This window comes from Capsicum annuum, chromosome 7 (genome assembly GCF_002878395.1).
Source record: "Capsicum annuum cultivar UCD-10X-F1 chromosome 7, UCD10Xv1.1, whole genome shotgun sequence".
NCBI classification, from domain to species: Eukaryota; Viridiplantae; Streptophyta; class Magnoliopsida; order Solanales; family Solanaceae; genus Capsicum; species Capsicum annuum.
The window spans coordinates 183764216-183785482 of record NC_061117.1 but is presented as its reverse complement, the minus strand read 5'-3'; the positions used below and the strand labels follow the sequence as shown (position 1 = coordinate 183785482).

General features: G+C 34.1%; 2 protein-coding genes across 2 annotated transcripts; one reads left to right on the top strand and one right to left on the bottom strand.

Moving 5' to 3' along the window:
- The first annotated feature begins 13706 nt into the window (after window positions 1–13706).
- On the top strand, window positions 13707–15449 carry LOC107878196 (pentatricopeptide repeat-containing protein At2g15690, mitochondrial). Its single transcript, XM_016725118.2, has one exon. The coding sequence runs from the start codon at window positions 13880–13882 to the stop codon at window positions 15299–15301; it is 1422 nt and encodes a 473-aa protein (XP_016580604.1). The 5' UTR covers window positions 13707–13879; the 3' UTR covers window positions 15302–15449.
- Window positions 15450–18284: 2835 nt separating this feature from the next.
- On the bottom strand, window positions 18285–21058 carry LOC107878197 (thiamine phosphate phosphatase-like protein). The gene is made up of 4 exons (XM_016725120.2): window positions 20734–21058; window positions 19833–19954; window positions 19545–19743; window positions 18285–18740 (listed from the first exon to the last, which is right to left on the bottom strand). Exons 1-4 carry the CDS (start codon window positions 20875–20877, stop codon window positions 18477–18479), a joined length of 729 nt encoding a protein of 242 aa, XP_016580606.1. The 5' UTR covers window positions 20878–21058; the 3' UTR covers window positions 18285–18476.
- Between the last annotated feature and the right edge of the window lie 209 nt (window positions 21059–21267).

Sequence of the window (21267 nt, the reverse complement as noted above, 5' to 3'; positions counted from 1 at the left end):
GTCAAAAATTCATTTGGGTTGACAGAAACTGACTTTTAAAATTGGTAATACAATCTTGTTCATTTACTGACAAATTTGTGCATTTCACCAAAATGTTCTCGTCTTGATGTAGGAATGTTCAAATTATGAAAGACTTGATCCATTGGAAACTATACTTCAAAGGCTACGACATATTTTTAAATGAGGTCAAAATCTATCCGAATTACCGATTATTGATTTTGAAGTTGGCAATACAATCTCGTCTATTTTCTGACATATTTGTACTGTTTTACCAAAATATTCTCATCTTGACGTAGGAGTGTCCAAACAACAAGAGACTTGATTATTTGAAAAATAGATGTTAAAGGTTAAAATATATTCAAAAATCAGGTCAAAAACCTATTTGAATAGTCGAAAATTAATTTTTCAATTTGACTTCAAATCTAAAATTTTGATCTTATCATTTTGTGCAGTCATCTCATCAAAAGAAATTCATAACTCGGAGAAGAAGTGATGAAATCATGTGCTTTTTATTTCTTTGGAGAAAGGATGCCAAGAAATATGACATATACACAAGTTACGGCCAACTGATTTGTACATATTTTTATTTGAAGTTGGCTCAAATTATGTTGAGTTTGTCTTCCTTAAATCTACATATCTGCGGTATAAAACCCATTACTCGAAGTACGAGGTGAAAATTGTGTGCTTCTTATTTTACAGAAAGAGAATGTCAAGAACTATGACATGTACAAAAATTATGGTCACTGAATTCACTAATTTGTACAGATTTTTCTTTGAAGTGGGCTCAAATTTTGTCGAGCTCGCCTTTCTTAAATCTGCATGTTTGCAGTATAAATCCATAACTCATAGTACAAGTGGATAAATTACGTGCTTTTTTGGAAAGAAAATTTCAAGAACTATGACATGTACAAAAAATACGGGCAACAAATTTATGAATTTACATAGATTTTTCTTTAAAGTTGGCTCAAATTCTATCGAGCTCGTCTTTCTCAAATATGCATATTTGTGGTATGAAATTCATAACTCAAAGTACGAGTGAAGACATTTCATGCTCCTATTTTCTTGAAAAAGAGGACTTCAAGAACTACAATCAATGTAAAGATTATAGCCAAAGTCTTCACAGATTGAAGAGACTTTTGTTTGAAGTTGGCTCAAATTATGTCATACCTGATCTCATCATTTTTGCACGCTCTCACCGATGAAATCCTTAACTTGATCCACTACCTATTATTTCAAAAAATAGTGCCATAAGTATGATGACAATAAAGGAGTAGTTCTTGTTGGATTTGCTGGCGTAAACATTTCCTTTTTTACATTTTGCTACAAATTATTTTCTTTTCAGCTACATATGGCTCGTCATTTAAGAGAATTAATGTGACAATTACATGACACCATAATCATTTTTACTCATGTGACTGAACTTGGAATGAAACCCTAAGAGACTATGCACCTCGGTTAAGAGGATCAAGTCATAACGTAGTTCTGAAAGAGTAATTTTTTAATTTTTTTTTGTGTGTGTTAACTTTTACCTAGACTACCTCTTTCAAGATTTTTAATCAAGCGGGCCTTTTTTATGTCCTAAATTTTATCTGGGCTGCCTCTTTTGTGGTTTTAAACCTAGCAGGCTTTTTGCGTCCTACCTTTTGCCTAACTCGCCTCTTTTGAGATTTTCAACCTAGCGGCCTTTTTCTTGTGTCTTAACTTTTTTCTAGGCCACCTATTTTGAGGTTTTCAACCTAGCAGATATTTTTTTGAATTGTAGATTGTTTATACTCTTGCGGGTCAAGAGTGGCATGCAGTTTAAGTTCATACCTTAAGGAGTGACATCCTACTTCAGGGCTAGTACTTCTTCAAGAACTTCTCATTAACGGGACCAATCTGCAAGCTATTTTGTATCCATAAGCTTGTAACCACCACTTGAGTAGGATTCTTGAACAACATAAAGCCTGTCCCACTTTGAGGTGAAATTTTTCCTTAATTTATGAGATATGATATTGTTTTTATTACCACAAGGACTTGATCACCAGCTTGGAAGGACCTCAAGTGAACCTTTTCATTGAAAGCACGGGGAAAGACGATCTTAATAACATTCAAGGCTTTGCTAAGCTTCCAAACTTTTCTCATGTAGTCCTTTAACTGTTTATGGCGTAGATGAGCATTTTCTTCTTCAGTGAGTCCTTCTTGGATAGCCAGCTGCAACGATGGTATTTGGTGCTCTAGTGGAAGCACTACTTCGGTTCCATAAATTGGAGAATAAGGAGTTTCTTGAGTCAGTATGCGATAAGTCATCCGGTAGGTCCAAAGAGCTTCGTCCATTATATCATGCCAATCCCTCTTAGATTTGGAGATGACTCCCTTTAACAAGTAGCACAAGATTTTGTTAAATGCTTTGGCTAGTTCATTTGAAGCAACATAATACATTAAAGAATTACATTGCTTGAAACCAAAAAGGTCGCAGATCTTATCCATCAATTTGTTGGAGAAAGGCTTGTCATTATCCATTATTATATAGATGGGAATGCTAAAATGATAGATGATATTCACTCGAATGAAGTTGGCAACGTTCTTCTTCTTTACTTCTTTGAGAGCTACTGCCTTAACTATAGAAATAACTTGTTGCAGCTAAGATGTAAAAGAGGCCACCAGAAGATTTCCGTAATGGTCCTGCCATGTCTAATCCCCAAGCACCAAATGGCCAAGATGCAACGGTTGGATCTAAAACTTCTAGCAGTTGGTGCATAAAATTTGAATGGAATTAGCATACTTTACATCTCAGAGCATAATCCAAACAATTTTTCACCATTGTTGGCCAGTAATACCCCATCCCCTTTATGTGAAAGTGCAACTTCGGCCCAAATTGGTACGATCCACAAACACTAGAGTGCGCTTCTTCTATTGCTTGGGTTCCTAATATGTGCTACCACATACTCAGAAACATGATTCTCTATTTCTTCAAAATTCCACCCATCTTTAGTAAGAAAATTTTCAACATCCCTCTTTGCATGACAAGTGTGTACTTATGATTGGTGTTTGTAAAAAGGACCTAAACTAGTCCAACTTTCTAGACATTTACTAGAAGTTCCACGTTTGGTATCCCATCATATAGCCTAGTCAAGCTTGTCCTTATTTTTCAACATGTATTTCCAAACCCGAGATCCTCCATTCCATTCCAAAAGTGCTAGTATTTATTTCTTACAATATTGTTCCAAAAGTAATTAAACCATACAGGATTTTGAGTTCGGAATCTCCATCTAAATTTAGCATATAATGCATAGAAAACTTCAAACATAGATCTAAAATTAAGTCCCCCTTCTTGATTTGGAACATACTTTACTCTATGTTGATCAATAATTTCTTTTTTCTGACTCCTAATTACTCCAAAAAAATTTAGCAAAATTATGTGAAGATTCTTAATGACATAAATAGGTGGAACAATGGTTGAAAGAGCATTAATAGGAGTACTTTGAAGAACACTTGGGATTAAAACCTCGTTACCTTCACATGATCGCATCTTACCTTTCCAAGATTGCAACTCACCTTTCACTTTTTCAACCAATTCAACATAGTGTTCTATCATTTTTCTTGTATGTATAATAAGACACCCTATGTACTTCATAGTGAAGGAGCCCCTATCCATGCCTAACTATTGTTCAACCATCTCTAAAGTATTTCTTATTGTATTTTTATGTATGTAAAAAAAGATCTTCTACATGTTCACCTTTTACTCTGATTTTTTCTCATAATCTTTCAAAATAACCATAATCTTCAAAGATACTTCATTAGTAGAGGAGAATATAATAGTGTCATCAGCATACACAAGATGATTCAAATTAGGCTCAATTTAGGTATCCCATAACCAATAAATAGGTCATACATAAATAAAAAATTTATAGCCCTAGTTAGGACTTCACCTGATAAGATAAATAAAGAAGGAGATAAGGGGTCTTCCTACTTCACTCCCCTAGTAGAAAGAAAGAAACCATGTAACTTCCTATTTACCAGTACTGAATAATAGTTTTTGAAAATAAACCTCTATATTATGTCAACAACCATGTTTGAGAAATCAAGCTTCCCTAGGACCTTCATTAGGAAAAATCAATAAACCCTATCATATGTTTTAGCCATGTCAAGCTTGATGACCACATTAGTAGGATTTTCTCTTTTATCAATATTATTCACTAATTCTTGAGTAAGTAGAACATTCTATATAATACTCGCCCCCTCCCCCGCCCCCCGCCCCCCCCCCAAATAAACCCCAATTTATTAGAAGATATAATCTTTGGAAACAACCTTTTTATTCTTTCATGAACAATTCTTGATAGAATTATTAATAAAATTGCTCAAACTAATTGGCCTCAAATCATACAAAATATGAATAGTATCTTTCTTAGGTATATCAAGGCCACAAGCATTATCTCCATTGAGTTTAAAAACATTCTTCTTCACCTCTTCTTAGTCCGAAATTTCTCCCAAGCCCATATTGTCTTCATCACTAAACATTTCTGGTATATGTGATAGAAGAGGGAAAATAGTAGAATCTCTTTCTTATGTAAACTGATTCTGATAAAAGGTTATTGTAGCATCAACAATCTCCCCTTGATCTTCCAACTAGTCACCTTGGTGGTCCTGAATTCTATTTACCAGCCTTTGTTTTTTCCCTTTCACCACACTATAGAAAAAGGTTTGGATTTTTTTCATTTTCATACCACCCACACCCTACCTTTAATTTGCCTATAAGATTTCTTTAATGCAAGGTATTTTTTGTATTCGACCTTGGCCCTCTACATAATCAGACTATTCTCAGTTGTAGGATCTTCATCAAATAGTTTTTCTTTGATTCTTACAATATCTTCTCTGATTAGCAACTGTTAAAAAATATCCCCATAAGTTTCTATACTCTACTAGGTTAGAGCATTTTTAATCTTCTTCTTAAAGTCCAAGAAAGGATCTGAGGAAAAATCAGAGTCTTAGTTCATTCTAACCACTTCCTTAAATGAATCATGAGATGGCCAGGAATTAAGAAATTTAAAAGGCCTACTAAATTTTGGGGCTTCAGCGTGGCAAGTTACTTTAAGAGGTGCATGATCAGACCCATTTCTTGGAAGGTGTTCCATCACTGAGTGAGCAAAAAGACTCTGAAACTCATCACTCATTAAAACTCCGTCAAGCCTATCAAAAATACAGTCATCACTAGTTTTACCATTCCCACCAAGTAAGCATATTTGAGCAAGATTACAAGATTTAATAAAAGATCTAAAATCATTTGTATTAGCATCTAATATAGGTAGACCTTCTATTTTCTCTTCCCCATTTAGCATTACATTAAAGTCATCATCTATAAACCATGGGTATGTCAATCCTAATCTATAATTTACAAGTCATCTCACATCTCCAATCTAAGATTACTGTCATATTTAGCATGCACTATGGAGATGTAAAAAACTACTTCTGAAGACAAATTCAGTAACTCCATAGTTAATTATTGATCAGTATCACTAATCACTGTAACATCATACCCATGATTAGTTAAAACCCAAATCTGATTATGAGAGGTTACCTTTATTTGTAGTTTATTTTTGTATCTATTAATCATTTTGGCATACTGAAAAGGCTCAAGTAAAGCCACAATACAAACTTATGAAACTTGTGCAACATTTTCACTCTTTGGAATGTCTTTTGTATTTTATTGACCATATGTTCCAAACAAATACTTTTATCATTTATTAGATTGATTGGATCCCACATTCCTCTTTGGTTGCACCCTAATTGGTTGTGAGGCTTCTCCATTACCTTATTTTCCCTTTTCTGGCTGATTTAAGCACCTTGATTGGTCTTGGGAAAATATATGTATCTCCATATATCTGGTCTTTATTCAACGAATCTACCTTATCATTCCCTTCTTCTCTACCTTTCGTGGAATTTTTTCTATATTTCCCTTTGCATTTTGCTCCTTAACTACGTGATTGACTGTGTTTACTGTGCTTGTATCTACTTCTGCAATGACTGTTGATGTTGTTATTGCTGCATTTGCTTGTGCTAAGGCCTAAGCCACCTCTATTTGTACTGGGTTTATCGATATATCCTTATTTTTGTTGATGGATTGACCCTATGTTATCTGCTACCTTGTTGCTTCCTTTTTGTAAATCCTTACTAACCTCCCCACCCACCCTCCTCCTTGCAGTATTCAGTATTTCAAATGTGTTGGTCATTGTAATGTTTTTTCTGGTCCAAACAATTTCAATAGTTGGAGACCTCAACAATGCGCCCTTCTCAAATCTGAACTTCTTTGCATAGGGTTCCATTTAGAAAGAACAACTTTTTCATTTATAAATTTTCTTTGCATTGGGAAATCATTCTTTTCTTAAACTGCATCTTCTATATTCTCTTTTTGCACTTGTCTTTTTAATTCATGTAAACTCTGGTCTTTTTAATTCAGGATGCAACCTCCTACATTCGCTTTCCTCATGACCTTGAAGCTTGCATGTATGATAATATTTAGGGAGTATGTCCTATTGATAGGGGTGGACATTTGGTATTTCGGTTCCAATTCGGTTTTCTATTTTGATTTTTGGTTATGAAATTATATGTACCGAAAACCAAACTAAATTTCCTCGGTTCGATTTGATTTATGTAAATTTCGATTCAGTTTTATTTCGATTTAATAATTTTATTTTCTTTTTATTTTGGGTCTATTTAATAGGCTACGTTATATTTGTAAATAGGGCTGTTGGGCAGGTAATTTTACCAAAACTTCAATAATCATCTTGAGCTCTAGAGTTTACTACGTCAATAAAGATCTGCTTTTCCTGTATAAAGATTGTTCATGAAAATCTGATGTAGAACCAGTTGCTTCGTGCTGGAGAATAAGGACTTGGTGCAATGACGAAATTAGGGGTGATAAAACTCTTACAATAAAGACTCCTTGACATCACAAAAACTAAACCCATATTTCAGGTTTTGATAGCCAAAATACATGGGAAAATGTGCTAGAATAATGCTCAAAATTGAGCTTAGAACTGTCACAACTCAACTAATTTTAATTCTAATTTAACATTTGACATTTAAGTCTGATTGTATCATACAGAAAGTGGGATTTTGGATTTTGGCCTTTGGGCCTTTAGGAATTTTACTTAACAGAATGTTCAATGTAGCGGGCCGTGTGGGTAGCTAATGCCTAATGGGCTTAAAATCTAAGCCTTAATTGTATATTATATATAATTAAGAAAGATATATTAAAAAATTCAATTTAAATCGAAAAACTGAATTACGTCAACCTAAAACTCAAAAACAGAATCAAAATACCAAAATTATAAAAAAATCGAATCGAATAACCGAAAAATCAAAATGATTCAGTTTGGTTCGGTATTTCAGTTTTTCGGTATTTATGCCCACCCCTACCTATTGAATATTTATCCTTTGAACTCTAGTAGTATTTGTTTTGTTACTAACCACCTATATCTCCACATAGTCAAGTAATTTTGTAGCTAAATCCATCTGCACCTTGAACACACAACTAGGTCGAGTTTTGTTGATAGTAGCCATATCAAAATGAATGGACTTTTCAATAGCAACAACCAAGAAAAACATAGAATCCTTTACAAGTAAAGTAGGAAATAGGCCCGAAAATGAAATCCAATTTATTGCTTGAGTAGTCTCTTCATCTGGTTTAAAATTGTCATCATAAATGAGGGGTCTCATTTGATAAGCCACTTCATCCCTCATATTTATGTAATAGACATTTTTAGACATTATATTTGCAAAATCCTTCATTAATTTGAACCTCATCAATATATGCCTCTTTCTAGGTAGATCAATTTTACAATGACCTTTAATGTTGCATTGTTAAGGGATTTGAGTTCTGAGATCCTCCAAACCCGGCATCCATAGAAAAATTTATCAATCACGTCCAATTGTAGATCTTTCATTATATGTATCTTACTTACCTTATCCTCATTCCAAGATATCTGAGGTACTCCATTGATATATGACATTGCTTTGTAGGAATTGCTTCACCGAGAGACTTCTTGTTGTGTTGCTACATCACATTGGGCTTCGTCAATTCGTCAAGTTCACTTATTTCATTTTGTTATTGGTTTCTATGTCTTTATTATTGCTTTTGTTTTGCTCTTTGTCATCCGCATCTTCATTAGGCAAAACTATAGGTTCAATAGGCATACTAGGTTTCTTGGGGATCTGGGTTGATGTAAATTTTGAAAGAAAGAGTTCAATGTGAGAGACGGGCTAGCTACCCCGTCGGACTGACCAGTGGCCGGGGCGGCTATACACCGGCAACAAAATTAGATTTTTCGATATTGTAGGGGCTAAACTACATAAATGGTCTCTATAGTGGGTGTCTTTGTTTTCTTGTCCTCCATAAGAAAAATCCTACAAAACTAGATTTCCTTCTTTTTAATGTATAGAATAAATACGTATTTACTCCTCTATACCTCAAATATTTTCAAACAACTCTACATGCTTATTTATCTTTCAACTTCAATTTTTTCTCTTTTCTATTGTACTTTGATTTTTGTTTTTTCTTTTCTATTTTTAAATTTTTTTTCTCAACCTTTACTTTTTTTTCTTTTTCTCCTCTCACCTTCTATTTTTATTATTATTTTTTTCTCTTTTTATTCTTCTTTTTTTTATTTTTCTCAGCCTTTATTTTTTATTTTACCTTTTATAGTCATTTTTTCTTTTTTCTCAATTTATTTTTTTTCCTTTTCTCCTCTAAACTTCTATATTTTTCTTTTTCTCTTTTTTATTTTCTTTAATTTTTATTTTTTATTTTTTAAAATATCTTTTCTTCATTTTTTTCTTTTTTCTCAACTTATATTATTTTTCTTATCTTTTTCTTTTCTTCGACTCCTTCCAAACAATAAGTTACTCTATGGACAAAAGTTGGCACTACCACATTATGTCTTGACTTATGAGATGTTTTTATAAATGTTGTCTTAGAGCTAGGTACTACTTAGCCCAACGAATTTCAAACAACAAGTTACGCCCCATGGGCAAGATTGACGCTACCACATTGTGTTTTGATTTATGAGATGTTTTATAACTCTTGTCTTAAAGACAGAACTTAGCCCAAGAACTTTCAAACAACAAGTTATGCCTCATAGACAAGAGTTGACACTTTTGATTTATGACTCTATAGCTCTTGTCTCAGAGGCAAGACTTAGCCCAAGGAATTTCAAACAATAAATTACGCCAAATGGGAAAGAATTGGCACTACCACAATGTGATTTGATTTATGAGATACCATATAACTCTTGCCTTGGAGGAAAGACTTGGCTTAAGGACCTTCAAAGAAAAAGTTACACCCCAAGGATAAGATTTAATACTATCACATTGTGTCTTTATTATAAGATGTTTAATATCTCTTGCTCTTAAAGGAAAGATTTAAACCAAGCACTCAAGCAACAAGTTACACCCTATAGGCAAGAGTTGAAACTACCACTTTGTATTTTGATTTATGAGATGTTATATAACTTTTGCCTTAGAGGCAAAAATTAGCTTAAGGACTTTCAAACAACAAGTTATGCCTCATGGGAAAGAGTTGACACTACCATATTTTGTCTTGATTTATGAAATATGCAATAAATCTTACTTTAGAGGTAAAATTTAGCACAAGGACCCTCAAACAACAAGTTATGCCTCATAGGCAGGAGTTGAGACTATCACATTGTGCTTTGATTTATCAGATGTTCTATAAATGTTTTCTAGAGGTAAGACTTAACCTAAAGACTTTCAAACAAAAGTTATATCCCATGGAAAAGAGTTGACACTACCACATTGGGTCTTGATTTATGAGATGTTCTATAACTCTTTTCTTAGAGGCAAGACTTAGATTAAGGATTTTCAAACAACAAGTTATTCCCCAAAGGTAAGAGTTGACACTACCACATTGTGTCTTGATTTATGACATGTTCTATAACTATTGGCTTAGACGCAATACGTAACCCAATGACTTTCAAACAACAAGTAATGTACAATGGGTAAGAGGCAATATTATCACATTGTATTTTGACTTATGAGATGCTCTATAACTCTTGTCTCAGATGCAAGACTTAGCCCAAGGACCTTCAAACAACAAGTTACATCAAATGGCAAGAGTTAGCATTTTCACATTATATCTTATTTATGAGAAACTCTATAACTCTTGGCTTAAAGGCAAGACTTAGACCAAGTGCTTTCAAACAATAATTTATGCCCGTGGTAAAAGTGCCACTACCACGTTGTGTTTTGATTCAAAAGATATTTCGTAATTCTTACCTTAGAAGAAAGACTTAGCACAAGAACTTTCAAATAATAAGTTACGCCTCATGGGCAACAATTGACACTACCTCATTGCGTTTTGATTTATGAGATGTTCTATAACTCTTGTCTTAGAGGTAAGACTTTTTCCAACGACTTTAAAAAATAAGTTACATCTCATGGGCAAAAGTTGACTCTACCATATTATGTCTTGATTTATGAGATGCTTTATAACTCTTGTCTAAGAGGCAAGACTTAGCCCAAGGACTTTCAAATATCAAGTTACGCACCATGGGTAAGTGTTGACACTACTATATTGTGTCTTGGTTTATGAGATGTTTATAACTCTAGCCTTGGAGGCAAGACTTAGCCTAAGGACTTTCAAACATCAAGTTATACCCTTGGGCAAGAGTTGATACTACCGTATTGTGTCTTGATTTATGAGATATTTGATAACTTGTCGTAGAGGCAAAACTTATCCCAAAGGACTTCCAAACAACAAGGCACACACTTAAATTTACTTCAATGTCAAAAAAGAAGATTTTCTTTGCAGATTATCCAACTTTCTGTTCTTTTTAACAAAATATAATATAAGTTGAGAAGAAAAAAAAGATTGAGTAAAAAGAAAAAAAGAGAAAAAAATAAATGTTAATAGAAAAGAGAAGAATAAAATAAAAATAAAGAAATAAATAAAGATTGAGAAAAACAAAAATAACAAGAAAAAAAAATGTTTGAGAAAAGTAAAAAAAGAAGAAAAAAATGAGAAATATAAAAACAAAAAATAAATATTGAGAAAAATATTCTATTTTTAAAAAAGAATTAAAAAATTGTTAATGTTTGAGAAAATAGGAAAAAAAGAAGAAAAAAGAAAAAAAATTGAAACAAATAAATCAAAAAAAAAAAAAGGTGAAAAAATAATATGAATTAAGGAAAAAAAAAGAAGAAGAAATAAAAATAGAAGTTGAGACACAAATGAAATAAGTATGAAAAGTATATAAAAAAAAAATTAAGTGCAGAGGATCAAAAGTATATTAATTCTATAAATTAAAAAAAAAAAAAAAAAGACAAATCCTTAAAACTTTTTTGTTGGAGAAAAATAAAGCAAAGTCATCCAATAGTGGGGTTATCTCTATGTAATTTCCTGTATTGTAGGGCTGTCTTAGAGAGCGTTTTCCAAAGGAAAAAGTTCAGAAATAGTAAACTAGATCTATTAATTAGAAGATACATAACAATTTTGTGCTAATTATCCTAAATAGCAATATATGTATGCATTTGATGCGCAAGACAACATCAAGTACATATATAAATACAGTTACTTACCTTATTTTTAGGTTATAATTTGAATTTAAAAATACAAAAGAATTTCAGCTTTCTTAAATCAAGTAGGATTGGAAATCCTGTATTTTACATATCCATACGATTGAGTCCTTGAGTTTCCGAAATAGTGTAAAAAGAAGTGCTTCGAATCATTGCTATTTGACTCGGACCTGTTCTAAAAAAGTCGAGGTATTTCGAATTCACCTAATTGATTAAAAATTAATTGAAGATTAAAACAAAAAATAGGCTTGAATGATAACAATAATCTTTTTCTATTTTTCTCTCTCTCTTTTTTATTTTTCACTTTTTTTCTTCGTTTTTCAATTTCTTTTTTTATTTATTTTTAACTATTTTTTTTTCTTTGCACTTTTTTTGTATTTCTTTTTTATTATTCTTTTTTTATCATTTTTTTTCTTGTTGTTTCATTTTTTGTTGTTGTATTTTATATTATATATGTTTTTTTATATTTATGTGTATCAAATTATATATTTTTAACAAAATAATTATTTATATTTGAACATGTGTAATTTATAATTTATTTTTATATACAAACAAGCATATGTATTAATTGTATTTGCTTGAGTCTAAAATATATAAATATATATGCAATGTATCATTTAATACAAATGTATTGTTAGTATTTGTATTGTAAATTTATCATTTGTATTTGTATATAAATATATATTAATTATTTATATACGTATGATTCAAGTTGTATAAACACGCATCATTTGATATAAATGTAATATTTGTATTTATATGATTTATTATTTATATTTGTGTTATTCCAATTGTATTAATAAAATACAATTCATATTAATAAATATAAATATAAGTGTTAGTAGAAAGATAAATTCTTTTTCACTTATTTAAAAATACAAATGATGCAGTGAACTACAAATTCAAATATAAATAAATAAAATTACAATATGCGACTAATTTAAAAATACAAATAAAAAATAATTTTTTACTATTATTTACTTGCTAGTATGTACTTTTTCCTTTTCCAAACCAGGCTAAGAATCTGGAGAAATCTGTCCAGTCGGGCTGGGCATAAAATATCAAAAATTAAATTATCGAACCGAAGAATTTGGTATTCAGTATTTGGTATGGTAATTGGGAGTAAAATTTTAAAATTACGGTATTTGGGTTCGGGATTGGTAAAAGATATTGCTACCATTTAGTATTTGGTATTTATCGAATACCAAATTATTGTTAACTGATCATAGTCTATACTCCATAGGCCACGAGTCATTTGGTATTTGTATTTATCGAATACCAAATTATTGTTAACTGACCATAGTCTATACTCCATAGGCCACGAGTCCAAATTAATATTCTACAAAAGGTCAAAAAAAGCCCACAACCTAAAAGTCTATAATACTATATTCATTTTAAAAATTTTATTGTTAGCAGCGGTGGACAACGTATTCAAATATGAAGTTATTGTTTCATATTACTCGCGTTTTCTTCATTCTGGTTCTATCTATCAAGACAACCTGAACTTGTCTAGTCTTGATGCAACTTGTAGGTATATCTAAGTTATGTTCAGTGAGAGTTGATGCAGAGATACTCATTTCTAGCCATATCCAAGTAACTAAGTTATCAAAAAGATTTGACATTATGTTGTGTGATTTTAAATATCTCACAAGTTATTCTTGATGAAAGGGTTAGTGAATTCTTTTATTTAAACTCACTCACTAGTCACTATGAGGCAAATATTTGAGGAACAGATGTGGCTATTATCTTCCAAAATCGTTTCTTCATTAAACAGTTATTATGTTAAATCAACAGATGATGAATGAGCTATAAAACATCAATGATGAAGTGTTAAAAAGTGTTGTTTCAATAAGGCATAGGGCAGAAACTTTATCTTGTGTTTTGATTAAGTTTTAAAGTAAACTGTTATCGTTGGCCTAGAGTAGAGTCTACCAAATTTAACTTTAATATGGTATTACCAAATACCGTACCGAACTGAAGTTTAATTTATCGATTATCAAATTACCAAATCGAAGTTTAATGGTATGGTATTTGATATGTAATTTTATTTACCGATTATCGAATTGCCGAATTTGAATTATGATAATACTGAACCGAATATCGAACGCTCACCCCTAGTGTCCAGGCTGCTTTTTGTATCTAGTATCTAATATCCAACATAAAAAAGAAAAAGGAGGGCAAGGAAAAAAAAAAAAAAAAAAGGAGAACAAGGCATGAAGATATTTATTCGGGACACGTGCTAAACTGGACGACGCCGTTGTAATGCTTGGTAGGATAATCTTTAGGATTCTGGCAAATCCTCTCTCCAATGGCGTCTCTCTCCTCCCTCCCTGGAACGGCTAACTCCATCTTCTCCTCCAACACCCACTTGAAATTCCGTCTTTCACCTTCGAAACTGCTTTTCCCACCCCTCTGCGCTGCCCCATACGACCGAAACACCACCACTTCTTCCCCGCCACACCAGTATCGCCGTAACAACAACCGTTACTCTCCACAATCAAGACCTCGCCGGAACAACAAGCAAGATTACAGAAGAACCAATCCTCCTATTGAAAAAGAATCTGGCCCAGTTACATTGAGCCCCATCTCAGCAGCTGATGTTAACTTGATGACTCTCTGCAATGAGGGTAAAATTGATCAAGTAATCGAGTACATTTCCCTAGGCGTTGCCGCTGACTTTCGTGTTTTTGAGACATTGTTGAGCTATTGTACTAAACTTGCGTCTTCGGATGTTGGGGAGAAGGTGCATGAGCTATTATTGCGTTCCCCTTGGAGTAACAATATTGAATTGAATGGTAAGTTGGTGGAAATGTACGTTAAGAACGGAAGCATGAGGAGCGCCAGAAAAGTATTTGATAAAATGCTTGAAAGGAAGTTGGAGTTATTGCACTTGATGATTAGTGGGTATGCTGAAACTGGAGATGGGGAGGGTGGTTTGCGTTTGTTTGAGCAGGTGAGAAAACTTAGGCTGTTGGAGCCCAATGTGGACACTTTTTTGGTGGTTCTTTCGGCTTGTGCTAGTATGGGGGCTGTGAAACAAGGATTTATGTATTTTGAGCTAATGAAGAAAGAGTATGGGATTGTTCCCAGTGTTGAGCATTATTTGGGGGTCATTGATGTTTTGGGAAAATCTGGGCATTTGAATGAAGCGCTAGAGTTTCTTGAAGACATGCCTATTGAGCCTACAAAACAAGTATGGGAGACCGTCATAAATTTTGCACGAATTCACGGGGATATCGAACTTGAAGATCACACAAACGAGCTGCTCGTTAGGTTAGATTCTTCCAGAAATATGACTGATAAGACCCCTGCACCGTTTCAGAAGAGGCATTCTGAGTTTAATATGCTTGAGGGTAAAGATAGAGCTAATGAGTTCAAGAGCACAATCCCACATAGAGCAGATGCATATGAAAAATTGAAAGGCTTAAGCGGGCAGATGAGGGATGCTGGTTATGTACCTGACACGAGGTATGTTCTTCACGATATTGATGAGGCGGCTAAGGAGCAAGCGCTGATGTATCATAGTGAGCGATTGGCTATTGCATATGGTTTAATTAGTACTCCGGCAAGAACAACTCTTAGGATCATCAAGAACCTCCGGATATGTGGTGACTGTCACAACGCCATTAAGATCATGTCAAAGATTGTTGGGAGAGAGTTGATTGTCAGAGATAACAAGCGTTTTCATCATTTCAGAGACGGTAAATGCTCTTGCAATGACTACTGGTGAAGTCATTAGTCTACGTTGAGACTATTATTGCAATTCTATTGTAGAATTGTAAATCTACTAGGTGCGATACGTTCTTGGGAATCATGTTTACCGGATGACATCAGATTGTACATCCGTTATATGAATGATTATCTTGCAAGACAACAAACACGTCTCCCAAATTTGCCACTTCTTGTTATTGGACAGATGTAGAATTGTCTTTATCAATTTTTATCACCTCCGAGGACTAAAAGACCTCCCGAATAAACAATTGCATGTGCAACAGAAGATAGAATATTAAAAGTGGCTTTTATTAATATTGTATGGACTCAGATTTGCTATAGGAAAGATTTGAGGAAAATCGGAGTTGAAATTCACACTGAACCAGTCCAGCACATAGAGCCATGCTACTTTAATTTGTTCAAGTCGTACTGATGTAGAACTAAAGGAATTGCAAATTACTCCATGATGACTCAGAACAAATTGGAATGGCACGGTCCAAGTGAAAGAGTTTCTGGATGTGTAAAATGATGGAATGAATGATAGTTTCTTTTTTTGGGGTGGGGGCGCTAAATTACCAGGAGTTAGCGTACGTTATATTCCAACAAAAAATTACACGGAGGGGGGCTAAGCCTGAACTCGGAATACAACTCTTGACAGGTAAATTACTCCAGTCAATGAACAAAAAGGAGTAGGGTTTATTGTGCGAGAATATCCGCATCTACTAACTGACAAAAAAATTAGCTTTGTCATAACGAATCCTAAGACTAGTAAGTTGACTTTTATCCAACTGGTAATGTCCTTTGGCCTCTCTGGATGAAGCTGGATAGGAGTCAAGATGCAGTTCAATATCTCGATTTGCAGCATATTTTGCCAAGTTATCGGCTACTTGATTTGCCTCTCTAAAACAGTGTTTAACACTAGCGCGCATCAAGCTCATAGCATCTGGAATCTTGTCTATTCTCCTCTTCAATTTAAGGATGTTAGAGGACTTGTTGAGCAGCATATTAGTGAGTATTTGAGAGTCTAGCTCCAGGCCTAGCTCTGTGATGCCAAGTCTGTTGCATATCTCCACTCCGTAGCTGGCTGCAATTGTCTAGGCCAAATTGTTGCTGTTTCAATATTCCATGTCCACCAAATTTTCCTTGAGCTTGATTGTTAATACCCTCCAGAGTGGAAGCGCTGATGTTACCACTGCAACCTCCTCTTTTTCTCAGCCTCCAATAACTAGGATACCCTATCAGCTTATAACTAGTCTCTCTAGCATGTGCAGTAAAACGGCAATAATCACATTTCTTTCCTTTGTAACTCTGACCTCTATAACTGTTTTATGAGTTTCTACTCACATGCATAGCTGTAGGATCAGTTTTATCACTTCCAGCTGTAGCACAAGCAAGCTGTTGAATCTCATCTTCTACCATCGTTGCATATGCTTGGTTAAGAGTAGGTGTTATTCCTTTGAACAATATCTGCCTCCTGGGTTGGTCATATGAATCATTCAAACCACTCAAAAATTGAATCAACCTCAGTTGATACAAGTAATCTGCATAGTCCATTGATGTTGGGCAAGTACATGATGGAGCTGGAATTACAACATCATACTCACTCCAAAGGTTCTTCAATTTCGCGAAATAAGTGGATACTGGATCAGTTCCCTGATTAAGTGTATTAATCTCTCTTTGCAGCTAAAGTCTCATGCAATTCACCTTGTCAAATCTCTCTTTGAGATCTTTCTATACCTCAAATGCACTTGCAGATACGATTCCGTTCAGTAACTCTTCACTAACTGAAATCATCAACCAAGACAATACCGTCGCATTACAGGTTTCCCGCTGCTCATGCGATTCATCCTTGTAAAAATTGCTCTGCTGCACACACTAGTGACAAATCATACTTCCTCTTCCCTAACAATGCAATTAGCATGGATCTACTCCAAACTCCACAATTCTCCTATCCAATTAAGTTTAATTGGAATTAAGGTAGCTCCAAATACATCTGATGCTCCTATGAATAAAGCTCCTATGAATAAAGGATCACTCGGATCAATTTTAGGTTCCATTTTTCAACTCAAATTCAGCTAGGAACAGAGATCTAAACTCCACCACAATAGCTCAAAATTTAGCTAAGAACATAGATCCAAACTACACCACAACAGCTCAAAATGCAGCTAAGAACAAAAATCGAAACTCCACCACAATCGAGATATTAACTTTATCGATTTACTCCTCTAAACATCCACGATCGATTGCTCTGATGCCATGTTAAAACTAACACTGCAAACTCGACTGATAGAAACAGAGAAGCCGTTGAAAGCATAAGCTTCATTGGAGAAGAAAGGAAAAACTGTACTGAATAGAATGGAAAATCAGTAACAATGAGCATCCTATGCTAGATATTTATAGACTCACACAAGCATCTAGAAGCTCCTAACCAACTTTACAACCTTCCTCACTAAGCTACTACACGGCTAAACAACTTAACTACCTAACTTCAATACAACAGTCAAAGTAAAAACAGACTAATGGAACATAAAAACAGACTAATGAAACAGTGAATTTAAGTAACTCTCAACTAACTGCTTCTATTGACTTCAACATATACAGACAGATAGAAAACTTGTAATACATTTTAGTTTTATTGGCATAATATTGGCGTGATTATCTAAATGGAATAACATAGTCAACAAAGATTCGTACTGATGTTCTCAACTTGCTGTGGTGTTTATTTGATTTTCTTGGGGGGGGGGGGGGGGGGGGGGGGGGGCGTTATTTCAACGGGAGAGCTATATTGCGGGGGAAGTAGAGAATTTCTATGTGCACAGGTTGTTGATAATTTAACATCTAGCCAGTAGCAGGTGAGATAAATGTAAGGTGGCTAAAAGTTTTATTTTCCGGTCTTAAGCGCCAAGCTCAACTTGAGCCTATAAGCGCAGTGCTCAATAGACCCAAACCACCTATTATAGGGTTTGTTATATTGTGTATGCAATGCAGGTGCCCAACCAATATAAAGCTGAAATGAAAGGATACCCATTTACTATGATCAAAACAATATGGTCATTTAATCTATGAACATGATAGGTATGTCTTTAGTGCACAGACCTACCGGCTGGCCACAATAATATAGGCATCTGGAAATTGGCGCAGGAGGGAGATGTACCCTGACAATTTCAATAGACTCTTATCAAGAATATCAATTCCTATTCCTTGCATATTTTTTCAATAAGCTGGATTAGGATGCTTTCTAGTTCTTCTCCATTGCTCCATTCATGACACTCTGCTTTCAAAAGATTTGGATTACTCAGCAGGCGATCCCACAATGGAAAGCCCTTCCTTGGCATCACATAGTCTCTTCTATCAAGCTTCAAGGTTGGGCAGTAGTCACCTCTCCCATCACCAAGATATATGAATCTTGATTTCTCTTTCTCAGACCTGGAAGCTCGGATCTTCTCAATAACAAGACCCTACACAAAAGAGCAACTGACGTTTTAGGTATTTGGACTTCTAGTGCATTAGTGGGATTGGTGTATAAAATTTTACTACTTAATGATACGAATCACATCAAAACATCATGGGAGGCAACGCTAGTAGCAATGAAAATGTGCCTTTAGATCACTTGAAGAACCTCATGAGACCTTGTCAAAGAGAAATTAAAGGAAATAGACGCAACCATAAGAGCCTTGAAAGCTCTGTGGTTCTAAAATTTCCTTCACCTATAGGGTATTGTTTAAGAAGCTACATTCAGAACTTCGTCGACACAACCTTCACAATGGCTAACCATAGTTGTTATCATGTCCATGGCATCGGGCATGACACAAATTTTACACATAAAATATACAAGTCAAGCAGAAATATCTTAGCATGGGAGAATCGAGACTTGAACGAATACTTGTTTGGAATGGCAAGACACATAAAGATGTAAGGACCATTTTTCACGGGATCATATGCCTGTGCAAACTTAAAATGGATTAAGCAATTAAGAACAAATGCAAATGAAGGGAAACATCATACACCAATGACAAGAATGAAATCAAGAACTCAACAGCTACAAATGTTGACTGCTACAATGGTTAACTTCCAAAATTAGGAAAAGTGAAACAAATCCACTGTGTTTGACACTTGCAAGTTTTTGACGGCTGCTCTAGTTTCTGTTTTAACACATCTAGCATGAATTATAGGAACTCAACATCTGACCACAAAACCACCTGAGCGTAGGGATCACTAATTGCTTTAATTTTCACAGAGTGACAAAATGTATGTTAGGATACCTTGCACAAGTTAGGAGGGCATAGATTACAACCACAAAAAGACGCCATATCATGATAAGGAAAGATCCTCAGTCTACCGTCTCCATCTACCATAGTTGGGTTAGTAATGATCTCCGAGAAACATCGGTCTAATCGGTGATGTTTCAATATAGTCTCGATGTAAAACTGATTGGCATCACTAACTATTTTTAAGTCACACCTGAAATAACCACAAATATAATTAGCAAAAGCAACAATTTCATTGAAGTTACAATATATAAATAAAAAAGACAAATTATAAATACGTACCCAAGATCATGAGCTGATTCTATGGCTGAAATTGTTCGAGGATGCAACGGAACGTGCTTCAAACATTCAGCTATCTGCTCAACTGTTTTACCCTGTGAATGTAGCTCCTCCATCATCCTATCCTAAACACCAGTCACTCCACATAGTTAGAAAATGATACTTTGAAACAGGAAATTGAAACCAATCTAAAGGAAAAGCTCATCATCAATCTGGCCTAACTATTGAAATTTCAATCTTTATTCAGTCAACGAGAAACTAAATTCTGCTTTCTTCCACTTATAGCTTGTTTGGCCAAATTTTTGGGAGATCAGAAATGTTTATTTAGAAAAGTACGGTATTTGGTCAAGCTTTTGGGAGAAAATAAATGTTTCGGGAGTAGCTAAACTAATATTCAGAAGCTAAAGAAAAAAAGTATCTTTTCCCAAAACACTCTTCTTTAAAAAGCACTTTTGGGAAAATTGGGCTTAGAAGTACTACTTTGAAAAAGTTCTCCCAGAAACGCTAACTGCCGCTCAAAATTGCTTTGCAGATTTATTGGGCAAGCAGAAACAACTTATCACACAAAGTTCTTGTTAATAGCACTTTTGAAAAAATATTTTTTAAAATAAGCTAATCTCACAAGTTTGGTCAAATAGGAAATGTGATATAGAAACCATTATTAATTTGGGTTAATTGCATCGTGTCATGCAGTAGCACAAAATCAAAATATAAGAGAAAAATAAAAAATGAAAGAGAGAAAGAAATAGAGATACTGGCACTTAAAAAAAAAAAAAGAGAAGAAAGAAGAGAGAAATCAAGAGTCACAACATGGGGCAGTATTCAGTGTGAAAAGGGAGCAGTAAAGAAATATGATTGATCAAAGTTAACAAAGCGAAGTAATATTGAGGGGAAAAGCAATGACCATGAGAGCATTCCAAGGTAAAATTAGTCGGAGGTTGTTGAAGAAATGGGTGAGTCCCATATTGTGTACGACCCATCTATCACTATCATCGTCAATCAGGGTTCGATCAAAATCAAATACGATCACCACATTTGTCCCGAACATATTAATTAATTTTCCGGTCTTCACACCAAGCAGCCGGGAACTACTCACCTTGTTCCCAGATCTGACAGTTGGATCCCCCTATCAACCCGCAAGTTCTCCCAATATAATTAACAAATTTCTCTCAAGAATTTTGTGTATAGACAGGTTGTACGTTTATTTCAAAATAGAGTAACCCAAATTTTAAGTGGTTAATGGAATGTTATTTTTACGTTTGTCGATACCTCTTTTTCTTGCTGTTAGAAGGATTCATCGATTTGAACCATATTTGTAGTACGATTTTTTCTTTCTATATTTATAATTTTTTTTTATTTTTAAAGTTAAATCTTTAGAAATCTCAGATCAATTACTTGAAACTTTTAAAAATTTGATATTTCTTATTTTTTTCTTATT